Source organism: Primulina eburnea, chromosome 10 (assembly GCF_022965805.1).
Source record: "Primulina eburnea isolate SZY01 chromosome 10, ASM2296580v1, whole genome shotgun sequence".
In the NCBI taxonomy this organism is placed as follows: domain Eukaryota; kingdom Viridiplantae; phylum Streptophyta; class Magnoliopsida; order Lamiales; family Gesneriaceae; genus Primulina; species Primulina eburnea.
The window spans coordinates 13,256,513-13,282,151 of record NC_133110.1 but is presented as its reverse complement, the minus strand read 5'-3'; the positions used below and the strand labels follow the sequence as shown (position 1 = coordinate 13,282,151).

The 25,639-nt window shown below is 35.6% G+C and overlaps 1 protein-coding gene across 1 annotated transcript in view; it reads left to right on the top strand.

Moving 5' to 3' along the window:
* The window catches only part of LOC140842903 (probable U3 small nucleolar RNA-associated protein 11), a 153,964-nt gene that overhangs the window by 51,568 nt on the left and 76,757 nt on the right, over positions 1-25,639 (top strand). Inside the window, exon 3 of the mRNA XM_073211110.1 lies at positions 20,439-20,530. Coding sequence (XP_073067211.1) covers positions 20,439-20,530 — 92 coding nt within the window. The remainder of the gene's footprint in view (positions 1-20,438; positions 20,531-25,639) is intronic.

The window sequence follows — 25,639 nt, the reverse complement described above, 5'->3', positions numbered from 1 at the left end:
TAAATAAATTCTCATAATTAATCTTATATTTTCATAGATACTTAAAATCCTCAAATTGTACATTTATAATCCTAATATAGTCAAATCATTTTCAACTTCTTCTAAAGCTCAATATTCGAATTCTTAGACATTTCCAATTCCAAACGTAACCAACATGCATAATTACATTATTTTTTTAAATTTAAATAAATACTGCATAATCAAAATCTGAACGTAAAATATTTCATGAAAACATGTTGTTAAAATATTTCATGCTTAAACAAAGTGCGTAAACGTAAAACTTACAGACCGAAGGCGTGACTTCGTGAGCTTCTCAAGGTCAGTAGTAGTACAACCCTTTACAAGAACATAGGCTCTGATACCAACTGTGAAAGCCCGTATTTCGTATTCATATTTTTTTTTGCGGAATTATTAAATTTTTTTTAAATAAATAAATAACTTGCTTCAAAATAAACATGTAAATAATTTTAACTTTAAAATAACAGCGGAAGGAATATTGTTTCAAATACCAACTTAAAAATAATCCAACATATTAAAACTGAGTTTAAACATAATAAAAATGCATAAACTAAAACATGAGGTCTTCGGGTATACTACTGCTGCCCAAGATAGCTCACTGATCTACGCCCTCCGTCTCGACCTCATCGGTATCTACAACAATCAAGTCTAGTGAGTCTAAAGACTCCACATGTATATATCGTGAATAACAAGTAAATATACAATAAAATCGAATGCAACGTAAAAATATGGTATCGTAAAGCGTATGGTGAAAATCTTATCATGAGTAATTATATCCACGTGCATATCTGAAAATCATACGTAAAAGTTTTGCTCCATAGAGCTCTGTCATATCATATCATAATTTTCTGGTAGAGATAATGTTCTAAGCAAGTGGCCCATAACATAGCGTAAGCGCCTGATCAGACTAAACCACAGTATACTGGGCGGTAGAGATCAATCACAGTCCTTGGACTGGATGTCACTACCCATACATAATCATAAACCGGTCGTAAGTCACCGGGCGAAGAGGTCCTCGGTTGTTCCTACCGACTTCCAAACCCATAAGCATAAGGTGGCCACAAGACATATCGCATATATCTCAAAAATAAACATTTTATATTTTTATGCATGTAATATAATTATAATCTTATTTTTACCGGATGAGTTGGATCATTCCCAGGCTTGCTGCGACTTACTACTAATATGTGACACATGAAATAAATCGTAACTTTACGAAAGCTTAACCATAGAACCAAAACGAGACGATTCGGACCAACAACTTGATTTTTAACCATGGCTTCGTACCAACCCGAACCAACATTAAATCGATGTTTAACCATGATTAAAATACCTCAAACATACTGAAAATTATGCATAATAGCTATAAAACACGAAAATAGGTGAAAGGAATCCAAAAACATAAAACACTCTTTCGAGAGTCAGTTTGGCACCTTTCGCCGTAAATTCTCGTACGACCTCTAAACTCGACCAAATCACAAACGGCCAAAAACATGACTTTCCTAACTCATTAGTACTGTCCAGTCCAAGTTCACGGGCTAAAAGCCAACCAAGGACTCAAACCAACCTCAAAACCGAAAGCAAGTTTCTGTCAAATTACAGCAGCAACTATGGTGTTTGTTTTGCTCAATTTATTAAACTAATGACCATTGTGGCTTGCACCACCAACCAGAGACTCTTACCAAAATCCTAAGTCATGGCTTGGACCATGGATAAGGGCTAAAAGCCAACAAAAACCAAGCAAACACCTAGGACACTCACAGCTCAAAACCGAGAGAGCCACTTTCTGTATAGTGTGATGAATTGCATTGTTTTGTTGCCTTGTATCATTCCAATGGCCATTTGAGCGACCATGGCTCGATCTAGACATGATGGAGTGTTGTATAAACAATGTCCACGGGCTAGGAGCCAACCATCATCCATACAAACACTACAAACCGAAATCCCCTAGCACAGAAAATGAAAATTCAAAATGTGCACTTGTTTTGTGATTTAAAATTTTTTATGGATCCGTGAACCAAGCTTGGAAAAGACACCTTGGTCACGTCCTAGACATGTTAAAGAAGTGTTTTAACCGTGGCTACAGTCCCTAGGACAGCCAAGATTCGAATACACACCTTAACCATTCAAAGAACCAAAACCGAGACTCACTTCTGCACTTAAGAAAGATTTCACAATCATTTCTGTATTTTTGAGGTTATGGATGAAAACCAATGGAGCAATAACACCCTAACACACTCTAAATTATGCCTAAAAGTAGCCTTGAGTGCCTGGAATCGAGCAACCCCCTGTAAGCAACAAAGATCAGCAAACCGTGAAGTGGAAAAACAAGGGAGCTGAAAAAATTCTGTACAGCTTATTGCTTGGAATGTTGCTGTCAATTTCGATTTATTGCTACAATCATGCATATATAATGGTTTAAAAATATCTATAGGACTTGATTGAAGAGAAAAGAAACAACATATATATGCTTGGAATTTGTTTTGAAGAAAACAAACCAATACAATGAATACTACGTGACGGCACGAAGTTGGGTTCCTCTTCTTGTTTCAGCTGCTGTTCATGATTATTTTGCTGATGTTCTCTTCTGTAATTTCGAAGGTGAGGTTGTGGGGAATGTAGGTGAGGAAGGTGAATGATTTAAGAGGTGTTAAAGGTGATATTATATGCCTTAAAATGAGAGTTACAAGTGAAGGAGTGGAAGGGACTTTGAATGGTTTTTCATTCCTCCTTGCTGAACGATTCTTTTCCTCCCTTTTTCTGCATGATTTCGTTTATTTGCTAGCATGATGGGTTAAGGAAGAATCAAGGTGTATTATTGTATTTGAATTCACTAATAACTAATGGGTTAAAGGTGAGGAATTGTATTCACCTTAAAGGCTATTTAAGGGTGGCTTGAATGGGATTTACTAAGCATTTGAATTTGCTTAAGGAGTTGATTAAATTTCTACTAATATTGCATGGTATAATGTTGATTAAGTCTTGTATTTTAAATTCTTAGTGTTTTAAATAACCATTTTATGTTTTAGTGAATTAACAAATTAAATTAGAATGAAATCTTGCATGGATTAAAATTTAACTATTATATGCTATGTTTAATTTCTTGACTATATTATACCTAGATTAATTTATCCCCACTTGTTTACATATTTTAATTTAAGCTTTAATTAAATATTGAACCTAATAGGATTTATTTACTAACTTGACACCGATTAATTTAATAAATCCTACAACATTCTTTTTCTTTAAATTAAATTATTCCTTGACTTAGATTAAATTTAGGATTATTTTTCTTATTATTAATCTTATTTCTGATTTCCAAACTCCGGTCCGTCCTCGCGGATTTAACTGAAAGGATAAAACTAAAATTTTGCATTTAAAATAAATAGATATGACTTGTCAAATATCAAAATGAATTAGACCCTTCATATATATATATATATATATATATATATATATATCATTTTTAAATTTAAATAGTAATAATTATGCATGGCTTATACGTAGTCTGTTCGGGTCATTAAAATCTTCCCCCCTTAAATTGAATTTCGTCCCCGAAATTCGCTAATCCTCGATAATCCAAAAGTTTAGATTCTTAATTCTATTATCCCAACAATCCACGCTACCGCTGCGTTACTCTGATAAAAATTAAGTCATAGGCCGTCCTTACGTTTCTTCAATCCTAATTAGATTGCCTACCAAAATTCTTTTGCGAATCGCAACTTAAAACGATTTATGGTAACTTAGCTTTACTTTACTATGACCTCGAATTCTGACTTTTCTCATCGTTCCCAATATTAGAATTGGTGATTCAAACTTATCATGTCTTACCTTCCTTATACTATACCCGTAATGTTTAACGACCTATTACATTAGCATTTACGCAGTTCAAATTAAAGACTCTTAGCACCAAAGGTTACTGATCAACTTCTATCCTCGGTGATACACTTAAAAGTTAAATCTTATCTCAGCTCCATAACAAAATTAGTCTAAGATCTTTGAATCGAATCTTTATCTTACAGCCCAAACTTATATAACTTAACTATTTACGAGTATACCCCAAATATAAAATTGTTGCAAATCTTAAACCTCAAATAACGTTAATCCATAAAACCCAATTATACAACATCGAACTTCTACCAATATTTTAAAGCTCTTCAAGTCTCAATTATATGCTTAAACCATTTTCTTTCCAATTACAATATAGTTGAGGCCTAACACTCTGGACTTTCCTCATTGAAACAAATGTCGCATTCTTAAGTATCATCAATGCTTAATTAAGTCTAGTGTATAAAACTTAATAAGTTATCTCATGTTAGCGATAAACTTACTCTAATAATTCAACTTCACTCATATCACCCATAGAGTTCTAAAATTCCCATATCAAGATTTCGGATTTCTTACTCAATTAAAATCTTAATGTTAGTTCATTGGTACTCTATGTTGAACGCCTCTAATTCTCTTTTTGTTTTTATTTCACCCAAAACTTATGTATGAACACCTATCTTATAAATCTTGAAATTCAAGCTTATGCAACACAAATAATATTAGATAGTATAACTCCAGCCCACATATCCGTTTAGTCCCAAATTTCTTAATGACTTTCAAAATTCCTCAAGATAAGGTGTCTAATTCAATTCTTACATGCCTCTATCGAGTAACCTAACCATCCATCATACTCAACTTTCTAGAAAAATCAAATTCCCCCAAAGGTATAATTCTAACTGTTAAGATCCTGGTTAAAACTTACGACACATCAAACTTAAATTCCCAAAAAATTCGCTAACTCAATGTTTACTCTTATAACTTAGCTAACCGATAAATATTTACTTTAACTTGTTGTCACTTTAAATTCTTAATTTTCCTCGACGTTATATCACCAACGCTTAAATTTTAAAGACCAAGATTTATTCATCCTACAGTGTCCTTGATTGTCATTCCTTATAACATTATAATCCAACTATTTCGAGGTTCTAATCATCTTTCCAAGCTTAAATTACCGAAAATTCTTATCATTTAAACCTTTCAATTCTCATCTCAAGAAATTTTTTTTTAAATCTCTAAAATTCCACAATTACTCATGAGTTCTCAGTATTCCCAATTTCATTTTATAGATTTCCCGTATCATAAGGTTCAACAGCCTTAAGTTTATTAAACCAAAAATTAATTCCCATAACACGTCTTACATTTCTATAAATACTCAAAATCCCAAGTGTTCCTCAAAAGTTCGCATTTAATCCTTAAAAATTTTGAAAATTGCAATCTGGCCCTTACAGTTCTCAAAATTTACATTTTGGTCCTATAACTCTTCGAAATTTGCATTATTGTCCCCATAAAATTTTCCATCTTTACCTCATTAAACTTTTAAATTCTTAAACTCAAAATTTAATCCCCAAAATTTGGTAAATTCGAAAATAGTCCCTTAGAATTTTGTTTTGCACTTAGGTCCTCAAATTATTAGTAATTACAATTAGGTCTTTAAAATTCTCAATTCCTGCAATTCAATCCTTAAATCCAACTATGTAGAGCATGCATCCTAAATAAATTCTCATAATTAATCTTACATTTTCATAGATACTTAAAATCCTCAAATTGTACATTTATAATCCTAATATAGTCAAATCATTTTCAACTTCTTCTAAAGCTCAATATTCGAATTCTTAGACATTTCCAATTCCAAACGTAACCAACATGCATAATTACATTATTTTTTTAAATTTAAATAAATACTGCATAATCAAAATCTGAACGTAAAATATTTCATGAAAACATGTTGTTAAAATATTTCATGCTTAAACAAAGTGCGTAAACGTAAAACTTACAGACCGAAGGCGTGACTTCGTGAGCTTCTCAAGGTCAGTAGTAGTACAACCCTTTACAAGAACATAGGCTCTGATACCAACTGTGAAAGCCCGTATTTCGTATTCATATTTTTTTTTGCGGAATTATTAAATTTTTTTTAAATAAATAAATAACTTGCTTCAAAATAAACATGTAAATAATTTTAACTTTAAAATAACAGCGGAAGGAATATTGTTTCAAATACCAACTTAAAAATAATCCAACATATTAAAACTGAGTTTAAACATAATAAAAATGCATAAACTAAAACATGAGGTCTTCGGGTATACTACTGCTGCCCAAGATAGCTCACTGATCTACGCCCCCCGTCTCGACCTCATCGGTATCTACAACAATCAAGTCTAGTGAGTCTAAAGACTCCACATGTATATATCGTGAATAACAAGTAAATATACAATAAAATCGAATGCAACGTAAAAATATGGTATCGTAAAGCGTATGGTGAAAATCTTATCATGAGTAATTATATCCACGTGCATATCTGAAAATCATACGTAAAAGTTTTGCTCCATAGAGCTCTGTCATATCATATCATAATTTTCTGGTAGAGATAATGTTCTAAGCAAGTGGCCCATAACATAGCGTAAGCGCCTGATCAGACTAAACCACAGTATACTGGGCGGTAGAGATCAATCACAGTCCTTGGACTGGATGTCACTACCCATACATAATCATAAACCGGTCGTAAGTCACCGGGCGAAGAGGTCCTCGGTTGTTCCTACCGACTTCCAAACCCATAAGCATAAGGTGGCCACAAGACATATCGCATATATCTCAAAAATAAACATTTTATATTTTTATGCATGTAATATAATTATAATCTTATTTTTACCGGATGAGTTGGATCATTCCCAGGCTTGCTGCGACTTACTACTAATATGTGACACATGAAATAAATCGTAACTTTACGAAAGCTTAACCATAGAACCAAAACGAGACGATTCGGACCAACAACTTGATTTTTAACCATGGCTTCGTACCAACCCGAACCAACATTAAATCGATGTTTAACCATGATTAAAATACCTCAAACATACTGAAAATTATGCATAATAGCTATAAAACACGAAAATAGGTGAAAGGAATCCAAAAACATAAAACACTCTTTCGAGAGTCAGTTTGGCACCTTTCGCCGTAAATTCTCGTACGACCTCTAAACTCGACCAAATCACAAACGGCCAAAAACATGACTTTCCTAACTCATTAGTACTGTCCAGTCCAAGTTCACGGGCTAAAAGCCAACCAAGGACTCAAACCAACCTCAAAACCGAAAGTAAGTTTCTGTCAAATTACAGCAGCAACTATGGTGTTTGTTTTGCTCAATTTATTAAACTAATGACCATTGTGGCTTGCACCACCAACCAGAGACTCTTACCAAAATCCTAAGTCATGGCTTGGACCATGGATAAGGGCTAAAAGCCAACAAAAACCAAGCAAACACCTAGGACACTCACAGCTCAAAACCGAGAGAGCCACTTTCTGTATAGTGTGATGAATTGCATTGTTTTGTTGCCTTGTATCATTCCAATGGCCATTTGAGCGACCATGGCTCGATCTAGACATGATGGAGTGTTGTATAAACAATGTCCACGGGCTAGGAGCCAACCATCATCCATACAAACACTACAAACCGAAATCCCCTAGCACAGAAAATGAAAATTCAAAATGTGCACTTGTTTTGTGATTTAAAATTTTTTTATGGATCCGTGAACCAAGCTTGGAAAAGACACCTTGGTCACGTCCTAGACATGTTAAAGAAGTGTTTTAACCGTGGCTACAGTCCCTAGGACAGCCAAGATTCGAATACACACCTTAACCATTCAAAGAACCAAAACCGAGACTCACTTCTGCACTTAAGAAAGATTTCACAATCATTTCTGTATTTTTGAGGTTATGGATGAAAACCAATGGAGCAATAACACCCTAACACACTCTAAATTATGCCTAAAAGTAGCCTTGAGTGCCTGGAATCGAGCAACCCCCTGTAAGCAACAAAGATCAGCAAACCGTGAAGTGGAAAAACAAGGGAGCTGAAAAAATTCTGTACAGCTTATTGCTTGGAATGTTGCTGTCAATTTCGATTTATTGCTGCAATCATGCATATATAATGGTTTAAAAATATCTATAGGACTTGATTGAAGAGAAAAGAAACAACATATACATGCTTGGAATTTGTTTTGAAGAAAACAAACCAATACAATGAATACTACGTGACGGCACGAAGTTGGGTTCCTCTTCTTGTTTCAGCTGCTGTTCATGATTATTTTGCTGATGTTCTCTTCTGTAATTTCGAAGGTGAGGTTGTGGGGAATGTAGGTGAGGAAGGTGAATGATTTAAGAGGTGTTAAAGGTGATATTATATGCCTTAAAATGAGAGTTACAAGTGAAGGAGTGGAAGGGACTTTGAATGGTTTTTCATTCCTCCTTGCTGGAGGATTCTTTTCCTCCCTTTTTCTGCATGATTTCGTTTATTTGCTAGCATGATGGGTTAAGGAAGAATCAACGTGTATTATTGTATTTGAATTCACTAATAACTAATGGGTTAAAGGTGAGGAATTGTATTCACCTTAAAGGCTATTTAAGGGTGGCTTGAATGGGATTTACTAAGCATTTGAATTTGCTTAAGGAGTTGATTAAATTTCTACTAATATTGCATGGTATAATTTTGATTAAGTCTTGTATTTTAAATTCTTAGTGTTTTAAATAACCATTTTATGTTTTAGTGAATTAACAAATTAAATTAGAATGAAATCTTGCATGGATTAAAATTTAACTATTATATGCTATGTTTAATTTCTTGACTATATTATACCTAGATTAATTTATCCCCACTTGTTTACATATTTTAATTTAAGCTTTAATTAAATATTGAACCTAATAGGATTTATTTACTAACTTGACTCCAATTAATTTAATAAATCCTAAAACATTCTTTTTCTTTAAATTAAATTATTCCTTGACTTAGATTAAATTTAGGATTATTTTTCTTATTATTAATCTTATTTCTGATTTCCAAACTCCGGTCCGTCCTCGCGGATTTAACTGAAAGGATAAAACTAAAATTTTGCATTTAAAATAAATAGATATGACTTGTCAAATATCAAAATGAATTAGACCCTTCATATATATATATATATATCATTTTTAAATTTAAATAGTAATAATTATGCATGGCTTATACGTAGTCTGTTCGGGTCATTAAAATCTTCCCCCCTTAAATTGAATTTCGTCCCCGAAATTCGCTAATCCTCGATAATCCAAAAGTTTAGATTCTTAATTCTATTATCCCAACAATCCACGCTACCGCTGCGCTACTCTGATAAAAATTAAGTCATAGGCCGTCCTTACGTTTCTTCAATCCTAATTAGATTGCCTACCAAAATTCTTTTGCGAATCGCAACTTAAAACGATTTATGGTAACTTAGCTTTACTTTACTATGACCTCGAATTCTGACTTTTCTCATCGTTCCCAATATTAGAATTGGTGATTCAAACTTATCATGTCTTACCTTCCTTATACTATACCCGTAATGTTCAACGACCTATTAAATTAGCATTTACGCAGTTCAAATTAAAGACTCTTAGCACCAAAGGTTACTGATCAACTTCTATCCTCGGTGATACACTTAAAAGTTAAATCTTATCTCAGCTCCATAACAAAATTAGTCTAAGATCCTTGAATCGAATCTTTATCTTACAGCCCAAACTTATATAACTTAACTATTTACGAGTATACCCCAAATATAAAATTGTTGCAAATCTTAAACCTCAAATAACGTTAATCCATAAAACCCAATTATACAACATCGAACTTCTACCAATATTTTAAAGCTCTTCAAGTCTCAATTATATGCTTAAACCATTTTCTTTCCAATTACAATATAGTTGAGGCCTAAGACTCTGGACTTTCCTCATTGAAACAAATGTCGCATTCTTAAGTATCATCAATGCTTAATTAAGTCTAGTGTATAAAACTTAATAAGTTATCTCATGTTAGCGATAAACTTACTCTAATAATTCAACTTCGCTCATATCACCCATAGAGTTCTAAAATTCCCATATCAAGATTTCGGATTTCTTACTCAATTAAAATCTTAATGTTAGTTCATTGGTACTCTATGTTGAACGCCTCTAATTCTCTTTTTGTTTTTATTTCACCCAAAACTTATGTATGAACACCTATCTTATAAATCTTGAAATTCAAGCTTATGCAACACAAATAATATTAGATAGTATAACTCCAGCCCACATATCCGTTTAGTCCCAAATTTCTTAATGACTTTCAAAATTCCTCAAGATAAGGTGTCTAATTCAATTCTTACATGCCTCTATCGAGTAACCTAACCATCCATCATACTCAACTTTCTAGAAAAATCAAATTCCCCCAAAGGTATAATTCTAACTGTTAAGATCCTGGTTAAAACTTACGACACATCAAACTTAAATTCCCAAAAAATTCGCTAACTCAATGTTTACTCTTTTAACTTAGCTAACCGATAAATTTTTACTTTAACCTGTTGTCACTTTAAATTCTTAATTTTCCTCGACGTTATATCACCAACGCTTAAATTTTCAAGACCAAGATTTATTCATCCTACAGTGTCCTTGATTGTCATTCCTTATAACATTATAATCCAACTATTTCGAGGTTCTAATCATAATTACCGAAAATTCTTATCATTTAAACCTTTCAATTCTCATCTCAAGAAATTTTTTTTTAAATCCCTAAAATTCCACAATTACTCATGAGTTCTCAGTATTCCCAATTTCATTTTATAGATTTCCCGTATCATAAGGTTCAACAGCCTTAAGTTTATTAAACCCAAAATTAATTCCCATAACACGTCTTACATTTCTATAAATACTCAAAATCCCAAGTGTTCCTCAAAAGTTCGCATTTAATCCTTAAAAATTTTGAAAATTGCAATCTGGCCCTTACAGTTCTCCAAATTTACATTTTGGTCCTATAACTCTTCGAAATTTGTATTATTGTCCCCATAAAATTTTCCATCTTTACCTCATTAAACTTTTAAATTCTTAAACTCAAAATTTAATCCCCAAAATTTGGTAAATTCGAAAATAGTCCCTTAGAATTTTGTTTTGCACTTAGGTCCTCAAATTATTAGTAATTACAATTAGGTCTTTAAAATTCTCAATTCCTGCAATTCAATCCTTAAATCCAACTATGTAGAGCATGCATCCTAAATAAATTCTCATAATTAATCTTATATTTTCATAGATACTTAAAATCCTCAAATTGTACATTTATAATCCTAATATAGTCAAATCATTTTCAACTTCTTCTAAAGCTCAATATTCGAATTCTTAGACATTTCCAATTCCAAACGTAACCAACATGCATAATTACATTATTTTTTTAAATTTAAATAAATACTGCATAATCAAAATCTGAACGTAAAATATTTCATGAAAACATGTTGTTAAAATATTTCATGCTTAAACAAAGTGCGTAAACGTAAAACTTACAGACCGAAGGCGTGACTTCGTGAGCTTCTCAAGGTCAGTAGTAGTACAACCCTTTACAAGAACATAGGCTCTGATACCAACTGTGAAAGCCCGTATTTCGTATTCATATTTTTTTTTGCGGAATTATTAAATTTTTTTAAATAAATAAATAACTTGCTTCAAAATAAACATGTAAATAATTTTAACTTTAAAATAACAGCGGAAGGAATATTGTTTCAAATACCAACTTAAAAATAATCCAACATATTAAAACTGAGTTTAAACATAATAAAAATGCATAAACTAAAACATGAGGTCTTCGGGTATACTACTGCTGCCCAAGATAGCTCACTGATCTACGCCCTCCGTCTCGACCTCATCGGTATCTACAACAATCAAGTCTAGTGAGTCTAAAGACTCCACATGTATATATCGTGAATAACAAGTAAATATACAATAAAATCGAATGCAACGTAAAAATATGGTATCGTAAAGCGTATGGTGAAAATCTTATCATGAGTAATTATATCCACGTGCATATCTGAAAATCATACGTAAAAGTTTTGCTCCATAGAGCTCTGTCATATCATATCATAATTTTCTGGTAGAGATAATGTTCTAAGCAAGTGGCCCATAACATAGCGTAAGCGCCTGATCAGACTAAACCACAGTATACTGGGCGGTAGAGATCAATCACAGTCCTTGGACTGGATGTCACTACCCATACATAATCATAAACCGGTCGTAAGTCACCGGGCGAAGAGGTCCTCGGTTGTTCCTACCGACTTCCAAACCCATAAGCATAAGGTGGCCACAAGACATATCGCATATATCTCAAAAATAAACATTTTATATTTTTATGCATGTAATATAATTATAATCTTATTTTTACCGGATGAGTTGGATCATTCCCAGGCTTGCTGCGACTTACTACTAATATGTGACACATGAAATAAATCGTAACTTTACGAAAGCTTAACCATAGAACCAAAACGAGACGATTCGGACCAACAACTTGATTTTTAACCATGGCTTCGTACCAACCCGAACCAACATTAAATCGATGTTTAACCATGATTAAAATACCTCAAACATACTGAAAATTATGCATAATAGCTATAAAACACGAAAATAGGTGAAAGGAATCCAAAAACATAAAACACTCTTTCGAGAGTCAGTTTGGCACCTTTCGCCGTAAATTCTCGTACGACCTCTAAACTCGACCAAATCACAAACGGCCAAAAACATGACTTTCCTAACTCATTAGTACTGTCCAGTCCAAGTTCACGGGCTAAAAGCCAACCAAGGACTCAAACCAACCTCAAAACCGAAAGCAAGTTTCTGTCAAATTACAGCAGCAACTATGGTGTTTGTTTTGCTCAATTTATTAAACTAATGACCATTGTGGCTTGCACCACCAACCAGAGACTCTTACCAAAATCCTAAGTCATGGCTTGGACCATGGATAAGGGCTAAAAGCCAACAAAAACCAAGCAAACACCTAGGACACTCACAGCTCAAAACCGAGAGAGCCACTTTCTGTATAGTGTGATGAATTGCATTGTTTTGTTGCCTTGTATCATTCCAATGGCCATTTGAGCGACCATGGCTCGATCTAGACATGATGGAGTGTTGTATAAACAATGTCCACGGGCTAGGAGCCAACCATCATCCATACAAACACTACAAACCGAAATCCCCTAGCACAGAAAATGAAAATTCAAAATGTGCACTTGTTTTGTGATTTAAAATTTTTTATGGATCCGTGAACCAAGCTTGGAAAAGACACCTTGGTCACGTCCTAGACATGTTAAAGAAGTGTTTTAACCGTGGCTACAGTCCCTAGGACAGCCAAGATTCGAATACACACCTTAACCATTCAAAGAACCAAAACCGAGACTCACTTCTGCACTTAAGAAAGATTTCACAATCATTTCTGTATTTTTGAGGTTATGGATGAAAACCAATGGAGCAATAACACCCTAACACACTCTAAATTATGCCTAAAAGTAGCCTTGAGTGCCTGGAATCGAGCAACCCCCTGTAAGCAACAAAGATCAGCAAACCGTGAAGTGGAAAAACAAGGGAGCTGAAAAAATTCTGTACAGCTTATTGCTTGGAATGTTGCTGTCAATTTCGATTTATTGCTACAATCATGCATATATAATGGTTTAAAAATATCTATAGGACTTGATTGAAGAGAAAAGAAACAACATATACATGCTTGGAATTTGTTTTGAAGAAAACAAACCAATACAATGAATACTACGTGACGGCACGAAGTTGGGTTCCTCTTCTTGTTTCAGCTGCTGTTCATGATTATTTTGCTGATGTTCTCTTCTGTAATTTCGAAGGTGAGGTTGTGGGGAATGTAGGTGAGGAAGGTGAATGATTTAAGAGGTGTTAAAGGTGATATTATATGCCTTAAAATGAGAGTTACAAGTGAAGGAGTGGAAGGGACTTTGAATGGTTTTTCATTCCTCCTTGCTGGACGATTCTTTTCCTCCCTTTTTCTGCATGATTTCGTTTATTTGCTAGCATGATGGGTTAAGGAAGAATCAACGTGTATTATTGTATTTGAATTCACTAATAACTAATGGGTTAAAGGTGAGGAATTGTATTCACCTTAAAGGCTATTTAAGGGTGGCTTGAATGGGATTTACTAAGCATTTGAATTTGCTTAAGGAGTTGATTAAATTTCTACTAATATTGCATGGTATAATGTTGATTAAGTCTTGTATTTTAAATTCTTAGTGTTTTAAATAACCATTTTATGTTTTAGTGAATTAACAAATTAAATTAGAATAAAATCTTGCATGGCATTGCATGGTTTAAAATTTAAGTATTTAAATGCTATGTTTAATTTCTTGACTATATTATACCTAGATTAATTTATCCCCACTTGTTTATATTTTTAATTTAAGCTTTAATTAAATATTGAACCTAATAGGATTTATTTACCAACTTGACTCCAATTAATTTAATAAATCCTAAAACTTTCTTTTTATTTAAATTAAATTATTCCTTGACTTAGATTAAATTTAGGAATATTTTTCTTATTATTAATCTTATTTCTAATTTCCAAACTCCGGTCCGTCCTCGCGTAAATAACTGAAAGGATAAAACTAAACTTTTGCATTTATAATAAATAGTTATGACTTGTCAAATATCAAAATGAATTAGACCCTTCATAATTATATATATATATATATATATAAATCATTTTTAAATTTAAATAGTAATAATTATGCATGGCTTATACGTAGTCTGATTTTCGGGTCGTTACAGAAAGAGTTACAGGTATCAATATTTCAGATAGTACGTTATACGCTTCATTTTTCCCTTTTTTCGCTATAGGGTAATCATTTTAATGCATCATTGGTGCCGAAAAGGGGTAAGAAACGCAAACTGCGTGAAGATGTAATGGTTAGTCCCACTTCAAGACCCATGTATAAATGGCGACAGGAAAGGAAACGTTGAATAGAATACTTATATAACAATGATTTCTTGAATGAGAACCTGAGGAGGGGACGTGCAACAATATCCTGTAGTCATCTGGGAAGCACAATTTTCGTAACTGTGTGGAAACTGCGTGATTTTTTAATCGGAACAACCGTAAACGTTGAAACATAATTTTCTGTGACTGATGTTGGAAACAAAAGTATACTTCAATGTTTTCATAACCGGATCACCTTCATAACCGGACCGGTGATCGAATCGAAAAATACATGTTGAATTTATGGTGTGACTGAAAATTGTTATATTATATAAAATAGTAATATAATATAATAAATAATGAAAAAGATATAGTTATCGATATAGTGATATTTCATGCTTTTAAGTTCCCAAAAATACTCTGCCATTAGAGCGGTCAGATCCATCAAATTTCACTGCGAAGAACTACAATAATTTGTGTAAAGTTTATAGCTTATATTTTCATTGTCGAAATTGTTTTCCATAAAAATATAATAGAAAAAAGTGGGAAAATAGAGTGTTGTTTTGAATGTTTTATATATATATATAGAAAACTATCATTTAAAAATATGTTCTATTTAGATATATGTGTAATAAAAGAGTTACTTTGGAGAGAGTTCAAACAAGTTTTATGGTTTATGCATAAGTTTTTAGGTTTGCTACCTTTTGCTATGACAAGCGAGCAAACTTGGGCTGCCACACATCGATTAGGTATTTAAATAATTCGGTGGTGAACCCAAGTTGGTGATTTATTGTTAAATTTGATTGTGAATTATTTAGTTCTGGCCATATTGATAAGTTGTTTTTGATACTGGGTGAGAAAATTGAAGATAAGGCATTTCTAGATTTGATAAAAAGGTTGTTTGAATGTAAGATAGTCAACATTGAATTGGGTGGGGTTTGTTTAGGCAGGGGTCTGCCTCAAGAATCTGCCTTGAGTTCGATGTTGATCAATGTTTATTTTAATGGGTTTGATAAGGAAGTTCAAGAATTACTATTAAACACGAATAAATAGATTCCTTAGTTCGTGGAAAATAGTCTTGTATTGGCGGAAAGAGATTCAGACCATGTTTTTTTATAAGCCATTGATGATGTGAGGCTCGGGGCCGATGAGGGCGGGGGGTGAACGCCGGTGCCATCAGTTGCATGGACAATGAGCGGCTCCTGGCAGGCTTCTTGGTGGAGGGAACATGAATGAACCGACCCACACGAGAATGAGAGGGATTCCGAGACTGTTCAATGTAATGGACTGTATAGTTGAAGAGGACTTAAAAGATTTGATTTGTACTACTCATATCACGAAGGTGCATCTTTTTTTCGGTAGCTCATAACATAAGAATTTCAAAGTTAAGCGTGCTTGACTTAGGGCAATTTTTGGATGGGTGACCTCCTGGGAAGGTTCCCAGGGTGCGTGTGAGTGAGGACATAAGCACGCTGGAAAGACTCGTCTTGGTACAGTGAGGACAGTCGTCGAATTTGGGGCGTTATGCACATGGGCTGTTCCCGGTTGGACTGTTGCAACACGGTTATCCCATTACCCATTACTCATAGAACTTCTCCAGCCTAGGCACTGGAGCTTTTGCCTTCCCCAGGATTAGAACCCAAGACCTCCTGGACTTATATTGTAGTATCCCGATGCCTAATTTGAGTTAATTATTGGATTAATTATATTTCGGTGGGATCGGAAGGATCGAACAGGGTTCGGATCGTCCGATCAGGGTTCGGATCGTCCGAACAGGATTCGGATCGTCCGAGCCAGGTGGCTAGACCCGTGGAAGGCATGCAGGGTTCGGATCGTCCGATCAGGGTTCGGATCGTCCGATCAGAGTTCGGATCGTCCGAGACAGGTGGCTGGACTCGTGGAAGACATGCATGGTTCGGATCGTCCGAAGTGTACCGGTTAGGATCTTCCGAAGTGGATCGGAGCGTCCGAACATTGGCTATAAATAGAGGCGCGAGGCTTCATTTGTTACTCGCCAATTCCGAGCGTTCCAGAGCGTTTTAGTCGTTTCCGATTGGTTTCTTGTCTTTTTCCGAGGTTCAGGCGCTAGCGGGGAGCTACTGGTTTTGTAGCGGAGCTGTGCTCTTGTTGGGAGCTAGCGGCATCAGCGGGCTGACTGCGGACGCAGGCGTGAGTCTAGGACTGATTGTTAGGATTTGCTGGTTTGAGGTACGAAAGTACTATCCGAGATATCCTGGTCGAGTATACATTCTTATATGTGTTGCATGATTATGTGGTGCATTGATATATGTCATATGATGCATGCTATTATGTCACGTTTATTACTGCATGTTACATTTCATCTTGAGCCGTATCTCTTTCGAGATAGCCTTTATTGTTGAGCTGTATCTCTTTCGAGATAAGCTATATCTTGTGGGGCCGCTCAGCCCTGTCTTGTGGACGCATGGACACCGAGAGTACACAGTGGCCGACGGGTCCGGAGGGCTTCGGTGATCCGGGACATTTTAGGTCCACGTCTGATCTTGTAGTGGATGCAGTGACCCAGAGGAGTACCGCGCGGCACTATCCACTTGGCGCCTCTAGACTGAGCATATTGAGATCTTTTGTGACTCCTGTTTCTTGACTACACTGGTATCATATCATAGCATGTGCATTTCATATAGGCTTGTATACTCATGCTTTTGTACTGGGCGTTCTTATCGCTCACGTCCTCGGTTTTGTTTATCTTGGACACCCCATTCCCACGGGGCAGGCCTCAGGTTGGATGGCTCAGGAGGAGGAGGAGGAGGACGTTAAGTAGCCGGTTGAGTTATTTTCTTCAGTACTCTTTGATTCGATATGGTTGTACCGCATACTTTCATTTTAGTTTGAGTTGTTCTGGATTTTCGATTGGGTTGTATAACTATCATTTGTTGACCTTTTCCGCCTTTATCTCTGATTGTTATTAATTAAGTTAATTGCATGCTTAGTTCTTGATTAGTAGGTGATTCTGGAACGGGTCACTACATATATAGATCTTGGCAGCAATCCTGGTACCAGTTGATCATGTGAGGCCCGGGGCCGAAGAGGGCGGGGGGTGAACGCCGGTGCCATCAGTTGCACGGACAATGAGCGGCTCCTGGCAGGCTTCTAGGTGGAGGGAACATGAATGAACCGACCCACACGAGAATGAGAGGGATTCCGAGACTGTTCAATGTAATGGACTGTATAGTTGAAGAGGACTTAAAAGATTTGATTTGTACTACTTATATCACGAAGGTGCATCTTCTTTTCGGTAGCTCATAACATAAGAACTCCAAAGTTAAGCGTGCTTGACTTAGGGCAATTTTGGGATGGGTGACCACCTGGGAAGGTTCCCAGGGTGCATGTGAGTGAGGACATAAGCACGCTGGAAAGACTCGTCTTGGTACAGTGAGGACATTCGTCGAATCTGAGGCGTTACAGATGATTGATGTTGTCCGATTATTGGATGAGATATTGATTGTTACTTCGGGAACAAAGATTGATGGCTTTAGAATTGAAGAATAGAGTAGTGAACTTATTATAACGTGATTTGGATTTGAGATTGGATAAACTTACAACTGTCATTCATAGCGCGGTTCACTACAAACAAACGGAAGGCGTAGCGACGGTTTTAATAAAACCATCGTTATTATAGCGACGGTAATAAAAACCGTCGCCTATTAAATTTAGCGACAATTTACTAACACCCGACGCTATAATAGCGACGGGTTTATTAAGGTGTTTTTATCAACCGTAACTATTATTGCGACAATTCCACAAACCGTCGCCCATGTGCGACAGTCTTGTATTCTACCGTCGCTATGTTAGCGACCATTTCCAATCAACCGTCGCTTAATTTTAAAGACATTGGGTTTTATCAAAACAGTCGCTATAGAGCAACAGTTTAAATAAACCGTCGCTTAATTTGATAAGAAACGGTTTTCATAAAACCGCAAACTAAATATAGCGACAAATTTTACGAAACCGTCGCTAAATATAGCGACGGGTTTTTAAAACCGTCGCTAATATTAACGACGGTTTTGTATAAACCGTCGCTTAATATTAACGACGGTTTCTTAAAACCATCGCACAAATAGTGACGGTCTTCTTCCAAAGAACCGTCGCTATAAGCGACGGGAGTTGAAAAATCGTCGCTTCTAGAATGCGACGCAGCCTCCGGTGACGGATCGCGAAACCGTCGCCTTACCCTTTTCATTATCTGAATAATAACTCCAAACTATAACAAAAGAATCATTAATATTTTAAATATCAATTTTCATAGTTTAATCTAAAATTTAATGAAACTATAATCAAATAATTGCATGCACAATGATATTAGTATTATTAAACATTAAGAGACCTGAAGTAATTAAATTTAATGTCATTATCTATTTTTTATGTAACAAAAAGCAACTCAAACAAATGATAAAATATTTTATTTTGTTTAATAAAACTTATCGTCAAAGCCTATTTTTATAAAATTTGTGGTTCATCTATAATTATCATATGCTAATAAATATTTCTATATGTTTATAAACCAAATTAATCTTTTAAAATATGATATCATCTCTAAGAATTTCATAAATTTGAAATAATAAAATACTATCATATTTAAGTAATTATTCTAGTTAATTATAAGAAAATCATATAAAAATTATTTCTAAATTTTTAAATATAATATCAAGATTTTGTTTTTTTATTTATGTGATATCATAATTTTGTGTGTTGTGTGTGTATTTGTATACTCAATCAGGAGTAGGTCTCTTGTGAGACGGTCTCACGAATCTTTATCTGTGAGACGGGTCAACCCTACCGATATTAACAATAAAAAATAATACTCTTAGCATAAAAAGTAATATTTTTCATGGAAGATCCAAATAAGAGATCAATCTCACAAAATACGATTCGTGATATCGTCTCACATAAGTTTTTGCACTCAATCCGGAAGCCAATTTGCATGATTGAATTTTAGTTAATTTAGAATATTTTTTTTGCCACAATATAAAATACTTTTCATCAAATCAAGATTCTCTGCATTGGTGTCTCCTTTAAACCCTAAGCCTTCACCGCTTTCCACAGGCGAGTCTTCTGTGCTTAATAATTATTTTGAATTTGGTGTAAATACGAAAGAAATCCGTTGTTTTTTTCTGTACCGATAATCTTCGATGTTTAACGGTTAAATTTTTTCAACTCAAAATTTTTGTTAGCCCTTTATGTTTTCTGTAGTTGTTTTTGCCTTTCTGAAGTGCGTAAATTGATTTTAAAGTTCTGTGAATTTTTTTTGCTAGCATAAAGATGTCGTCTTTAAGGAATGCTATTCCAAGAAAAGCTCACAAGGAGGGCGCTCAGCCGTAAGTGTGATTATATTTTGGGGCCATTAATTTCTTTATTGCCCGTTTTGAAATATTTTGACGTATATTTCCGGTTCACTCAATTGATGATTTGTTGTGTGTACCAGGCATTTGAGAAGGAAATTTGGGCTGCTCGAAACGCATAAAGATTATGTCATTCGTGCACGAGCCTATCACCAGAAGGAGCATACTTTACTGGTAATTTCTACTACCCTGCGTCTTGTTGATTTTGGTAGCATTTTATGAACGAAATTTGGCGAGTTCTTATTTTATGGTAAGTCGCTTCTGCGTGTTTATAACAGAAACTTAAGGAAAAAGCAGCATTGAGGAACCCAGATGAATTTTACTTCAAGATGATTAAAACAAACACTGTTGGCGGAGTTCATAAACCTGAGTAAGCTGGAAAATTTTATTTTTATGAGGTTATCTGTTCTCTTTTGAGGATATTTATTTGAGTGTAATTTGAATATTAGTTGTTAAATGTGGATTTTGTAAAGGATCCAGGCTAATAAGTACACTAACGAAGAGCTGATGTTGATGAAGACCCAAGACATTGGATATATTTTGCAGAAGCTTCAAATTGAAAAAAAAGGTTTTATTTTAGAGTTTCTGGTTTGTTGGAACATTTCATGTTCGCATTCTTGATTTTGATGTTAACAAAACTTGTTATTGTGTTTCTAACATATTTACTCAAGTGTGAAGTTGCAAACACAAGAAGCAAGCTGAAACTGAATTCTGCACAAACTGAATTTCTGGCGAGCTTAGGTTGTTTTATGATATCTCTCAGCTGGATGATCCAAATGAGAATCCGCCAATTGGACTGATTAGAGAACTCAATTTGGTACAAGTCGTATTTCACATCAGTTGGGCAAAATCGGATGTTATCATGGTCTAACTGATCGCTGAATGACCGAACTGATGACACGAAAACAACAATCAGTTGGGTTTGAGCAGCTGTGGTATTTTTGTCATATCTCTCAGCTTGGTTATTGAAACGAAGCGATTCAGTATGCGTTAGAAAGATAAGACGATGATCTACAAATCATCTTCAGAAGTCAAAGTCTGAATAGAAGCTTAAGATGCTGATAAATGGCAATGAAGCTACTGGTTCTGCACAAGCTGAAGACCAGTTGAACCTGACCAGCTGAAAACCAGTTGAACCAGACCAGTTGAACTGAACCAGACCAACTGAACCGAACCAGCAGCTGACCAACTGAACTGAACTGAACCAGCTGCTGACCAGCTGAACTGAACAGAACTGAACCAGCAGTTGACCAACTGAACTGAACCAGCTGCTGACCAGTAGAACTGAATGACCAGTTGAGTTGTCCAGAGTTGACTAGTCGGGAAATTTTCCAGCAAGACGAATTTGACCGTTGCACTTCCTGAAACAGTACAGAAACTTTTCAAACGGTCATATTCTTATGTCTAACGTATATATCATTGTTGGGGCTTATAAATACAACATATTGAAGATCAAACAAGAGCTTTCCAAGGGGATTCAAAGCATGGACAGTTAGCATGAATATATCAGCTAGTTGAGAGCACAAGCCCTTGTGTGAGGATACATTTGAGATGTACACTGTAAAAGATAAATTTCTCACACACAATCACTCACACATATACAAGAGAGTTGAGCATCAAAGTTTAGTTGAGTGAGTCTTCACACAAAGACGTAAAAGATTGTGTTGTAGTCTTTGTGTGAAGGCCCGAAAATCCTTGCTTGAAAATTTACGAAAAAATTAAAAATTTTCTTTTTAAAGAACTTAAATTTCCTTATTCGTAAAATCAACTGGTAAATCAAGTTCAATGTTTAAAAATATAGCAGCGGAAAAATAAAGTTTGCCAACAACAACAATTTAAAATTTATCCAACGACTGATAAAATTGTTTGCGGAAAAATAACAACTGCTGCACTGAGGTCCTCGGGTACCACTACTGCCGACCCAAGCTGGCTCACTGGTCCCCGCCCTCGGCCCTAGCCTCATCAGTACCTACAACAATCAAGTCTAGTGAGCCTAAAGACTCAGCATGCATATATCGCAGGTAACGAGTAAAATCTGAAGTAAAATATGCATGAGATAAAATATCATGTCATGAGGCATGCTGAAAATAATCTGTACTGAGCAATTATAATACGTGCATAATTGAACTGAAAATCACAGTAAAAATATTTGCTCCTTGGAACCCTGTACTGAAATAACTGGTAAAATTTTCTGTTGAGATTATGGTCTACGCCTGTGGCCCCTGCACTAAACTGAACTGATCGGTAACTGGCTACCGGGGAGTCTGAAACTGAACTGAGCTGGCCGGTCACTGGCGACCGGGTGGTACCAAACTGAACTGATCGGTCACTGGCGACCGTATAAAATAATACTCCCACATAGTGAATGAACCACAAGCTATATCGCATAAATCTCAAAAATAATCATTTTCTATTTAGTGCACGTAAAATAATTGATTGGCATAATGAAAATTCCTGTATATTTTACCAACTGGATTGGATTGGATCGTCCCCAGGCTCGCTGCATCCTAAATATGCCATGAAAATATGCAATATATTTTTCTTGACCAAACTATGCAATTAAGTTTGAAAATGCGACAAATACGTCTAACCGCTTCGTATTTAATCATGACTTCGAACCAACCCGAACCGACACTGAACCGACGTATAGTCATGATTAAAATACGCTCAAAATTATGAACTAATGCTCCTAAAATGGTGAGGGTCGAAATCTAGGTGAAATGGAGGCCAAAACATGAAACGCTCTTTCGAGAGTCAATTTGGCACATCGCACCGTGAATTCTTGTACGACCTCAAAATTGATCAGAATCACAAACGGTCAAAAACATGACCCTCCTAACTCAATGGGGCACTGTAACGTCCCGTAATTTGGACTGCGTATAAACCATGCATAATTCCTAGTAATTTAATTGCTTGAGTATTTAAATTCTTTTCTTTGAATTTATTTATTTTACGCAGTAGTTTAATCGTCATCTTTTCAGTATATAAGTGAGGCCGGTCTGGAGATGGAGTATTGAGATAAATTAATAAAGTCATGTTTAATTATTTTATGCATTTTTATGCATAATTCATGCATGATAGGATTTGCTTCACGAAATTTTAAAAGTTCGTGCATTAGAATTTTAAGTTGCATTTCACGTTCGAGCGAGGATCAGAGACCGGAGAATTTTCAGAAAATTATTTTATTACATGATTTGTTTTTATAAATTAAGTTAAAGCATTTTTAACTGTATTTTACAAAAAGGGAATTTTTGGGGTATTTTTACCCGCAGGACTTTATTTTTAACGGTACGCAAATTTTATCGAAGCGGAGGACTTTTTAAGGGTTCGGCTAATATTTTCAAAATCTTTTCAACTCGAAATATTTTACGGGAGTGTGTTCGGGTTTAATGGGCCTACTTTTGAGCTTATTGGACTTAATTAGCTTTTTAACTTTTAATTATCAGATTTAGGCCAATTATTTATTATTTAATTAATTAATTACTACCTAAACATTTATTAAACCTAAACCTAAGCTACCTAAGCAGCCGACACCCCCTCCTCAACTTCTTCTCTCGGTTTCAGCAGCTTAGCAGCTGGTCCCATCGGCCGTAGCGTTTTCTTGAAAGAAATTTTGTTCCCGACGCTCGTTCTTCGATCTCATCGCGTTCATATCATCAAAGGCACGCTTTTACTCTTCTTTTTCTGCATCATTCATGCGTATATGCGTTCTGATATGTGGGATATTATGTGTAAATCTTTCGGTCCATGCATAAATGATCCTCGGCATTGATTTAAGTTTCATCTGTTGCATTTTCCTTGTGCCTCTCACGTTTTCTTACTGTTGTGCAAAGGGTTGCTGAGTTCCTGGTTGTTGAAGGTGCTTGTTCATGGTGTGTCCAGAGGTTGTTTTGGGGAGTGGATAGGTTGAGGCGTGCTGTAGGTTGTAAGGCCGAGAGTTTGCATGAGAAAATGCTTCGTTTGGGATGTGTCTCGGACCAGGGGTGTAGCTGTTGGGGTGAGGGCATCTCCAGGCCGGGGACTGGTCTCTGTTGGGTCTAAGTCATGATCTGGAAGGGCACGAACCCTGCTGGTCTGGACTTGAGAGCCACGCGAGGGAGCTGCAACAAGGAAGAGTGTGGTCGAGCATCTTGGGAGGTTTAGCGAGGGGTTGGGACCTCCAGCGGGCATGAGATTATTGGTGTGGATTCCGTAAATGTAAGGACGTCCTAGGATGATTGTAGGAGGGTTGAGTAGGGGCTGGATCCTTCGGGTGTGGCTGGAGCGCGAGAATGGGACGTGAGGGTTAGAGTTGGGAGTTAAGTGCAAATGAGTTGGTGCAATGTGATAGGACCGAGATCTTTTGTCAAGTTCTGAATATTTCAGCATTGGATTAGACGATTAATGACATTGCTTTAAGACCTATTAAGCGTTGCTAAGATGTGGTAAAAGTTGGGGAAATTTGGGTAAAGTTTCGAGTCGATTCGGGTTAAAAACCGGGACCCCGGTCCAAGTTTAAAACGAATAGATTAAGTTTGGTTTGGGCTCGAGTTTACGTTTAGGAATACTTTTAAATATGTTTTGGAATATCCTAAGGAGTTTGGTAAGCTTCGGGTCAATTTTAGAAGTCCAGGGGTAAAACGGTAATTTTTGGGTTTCCAGGGGCAAAATGGTCATTTTGCACCCGGGGTGAGAATTTGGTCCTAGCAGCGCCCTGAGCACAAATCTTGATATTTTTAAATGTTCATGCATCACGTTTACGATTTTTTTTAAACTATTATAATAATTATGGTGCATGCTTAATTTAAAGGAATTAAGTGAGGAAGAGAAGAGCACTCCGTCTCCGCCGCGCCGCGTCGTTATTTTGTTTGTTTTCAGTCAAAACAAACCATGGCATGTTTATATCTTCTTTCACTCTTCAATCAAGTCATATAGATATTTTTAAATATCGCAAGTACATGATTTTAATACAAGATATTTCAGTATGCGATTTAATTATATTACGTGCATTAAATAGAAAATGATTATTTTTGAGATTTATGCGATATGGCTTGTGGTTCATTCACTATGTGGGAGCATTATTTTTACGGTCGCCAGTGACCGCTAGTCAGTTCAGGTTGGTACCATCGGGTCTTCAGTGACCGCCAGCTCAGTTCCAGGCTCCCCGGTAGTCAGTTATCGATCAGTTCAGCTTAGTGCAGTGGCCACAGGCGTAAAACATAATCTCAACAGAAAATTTTACCAGTTATTTCAGTACAGGCTCCAAGGAGCAAATATTTTTACTATGATTATCAGTTCAGTTATGCACGTATTATAATTGCTCAGATCAGTTTAATTTCAGCATGATTACAGATCATTTTCAGTATGCCTCACGACATGATATTTTACCCCATGCATATTTTACTTCAGATTTTATTCGTTACCTGCGATATATGCATGCTGAGTCTTTAGGCTCACTAGACTTGATTGTTGTAGGTACTGATGAGGTCAGGGCCGAGGG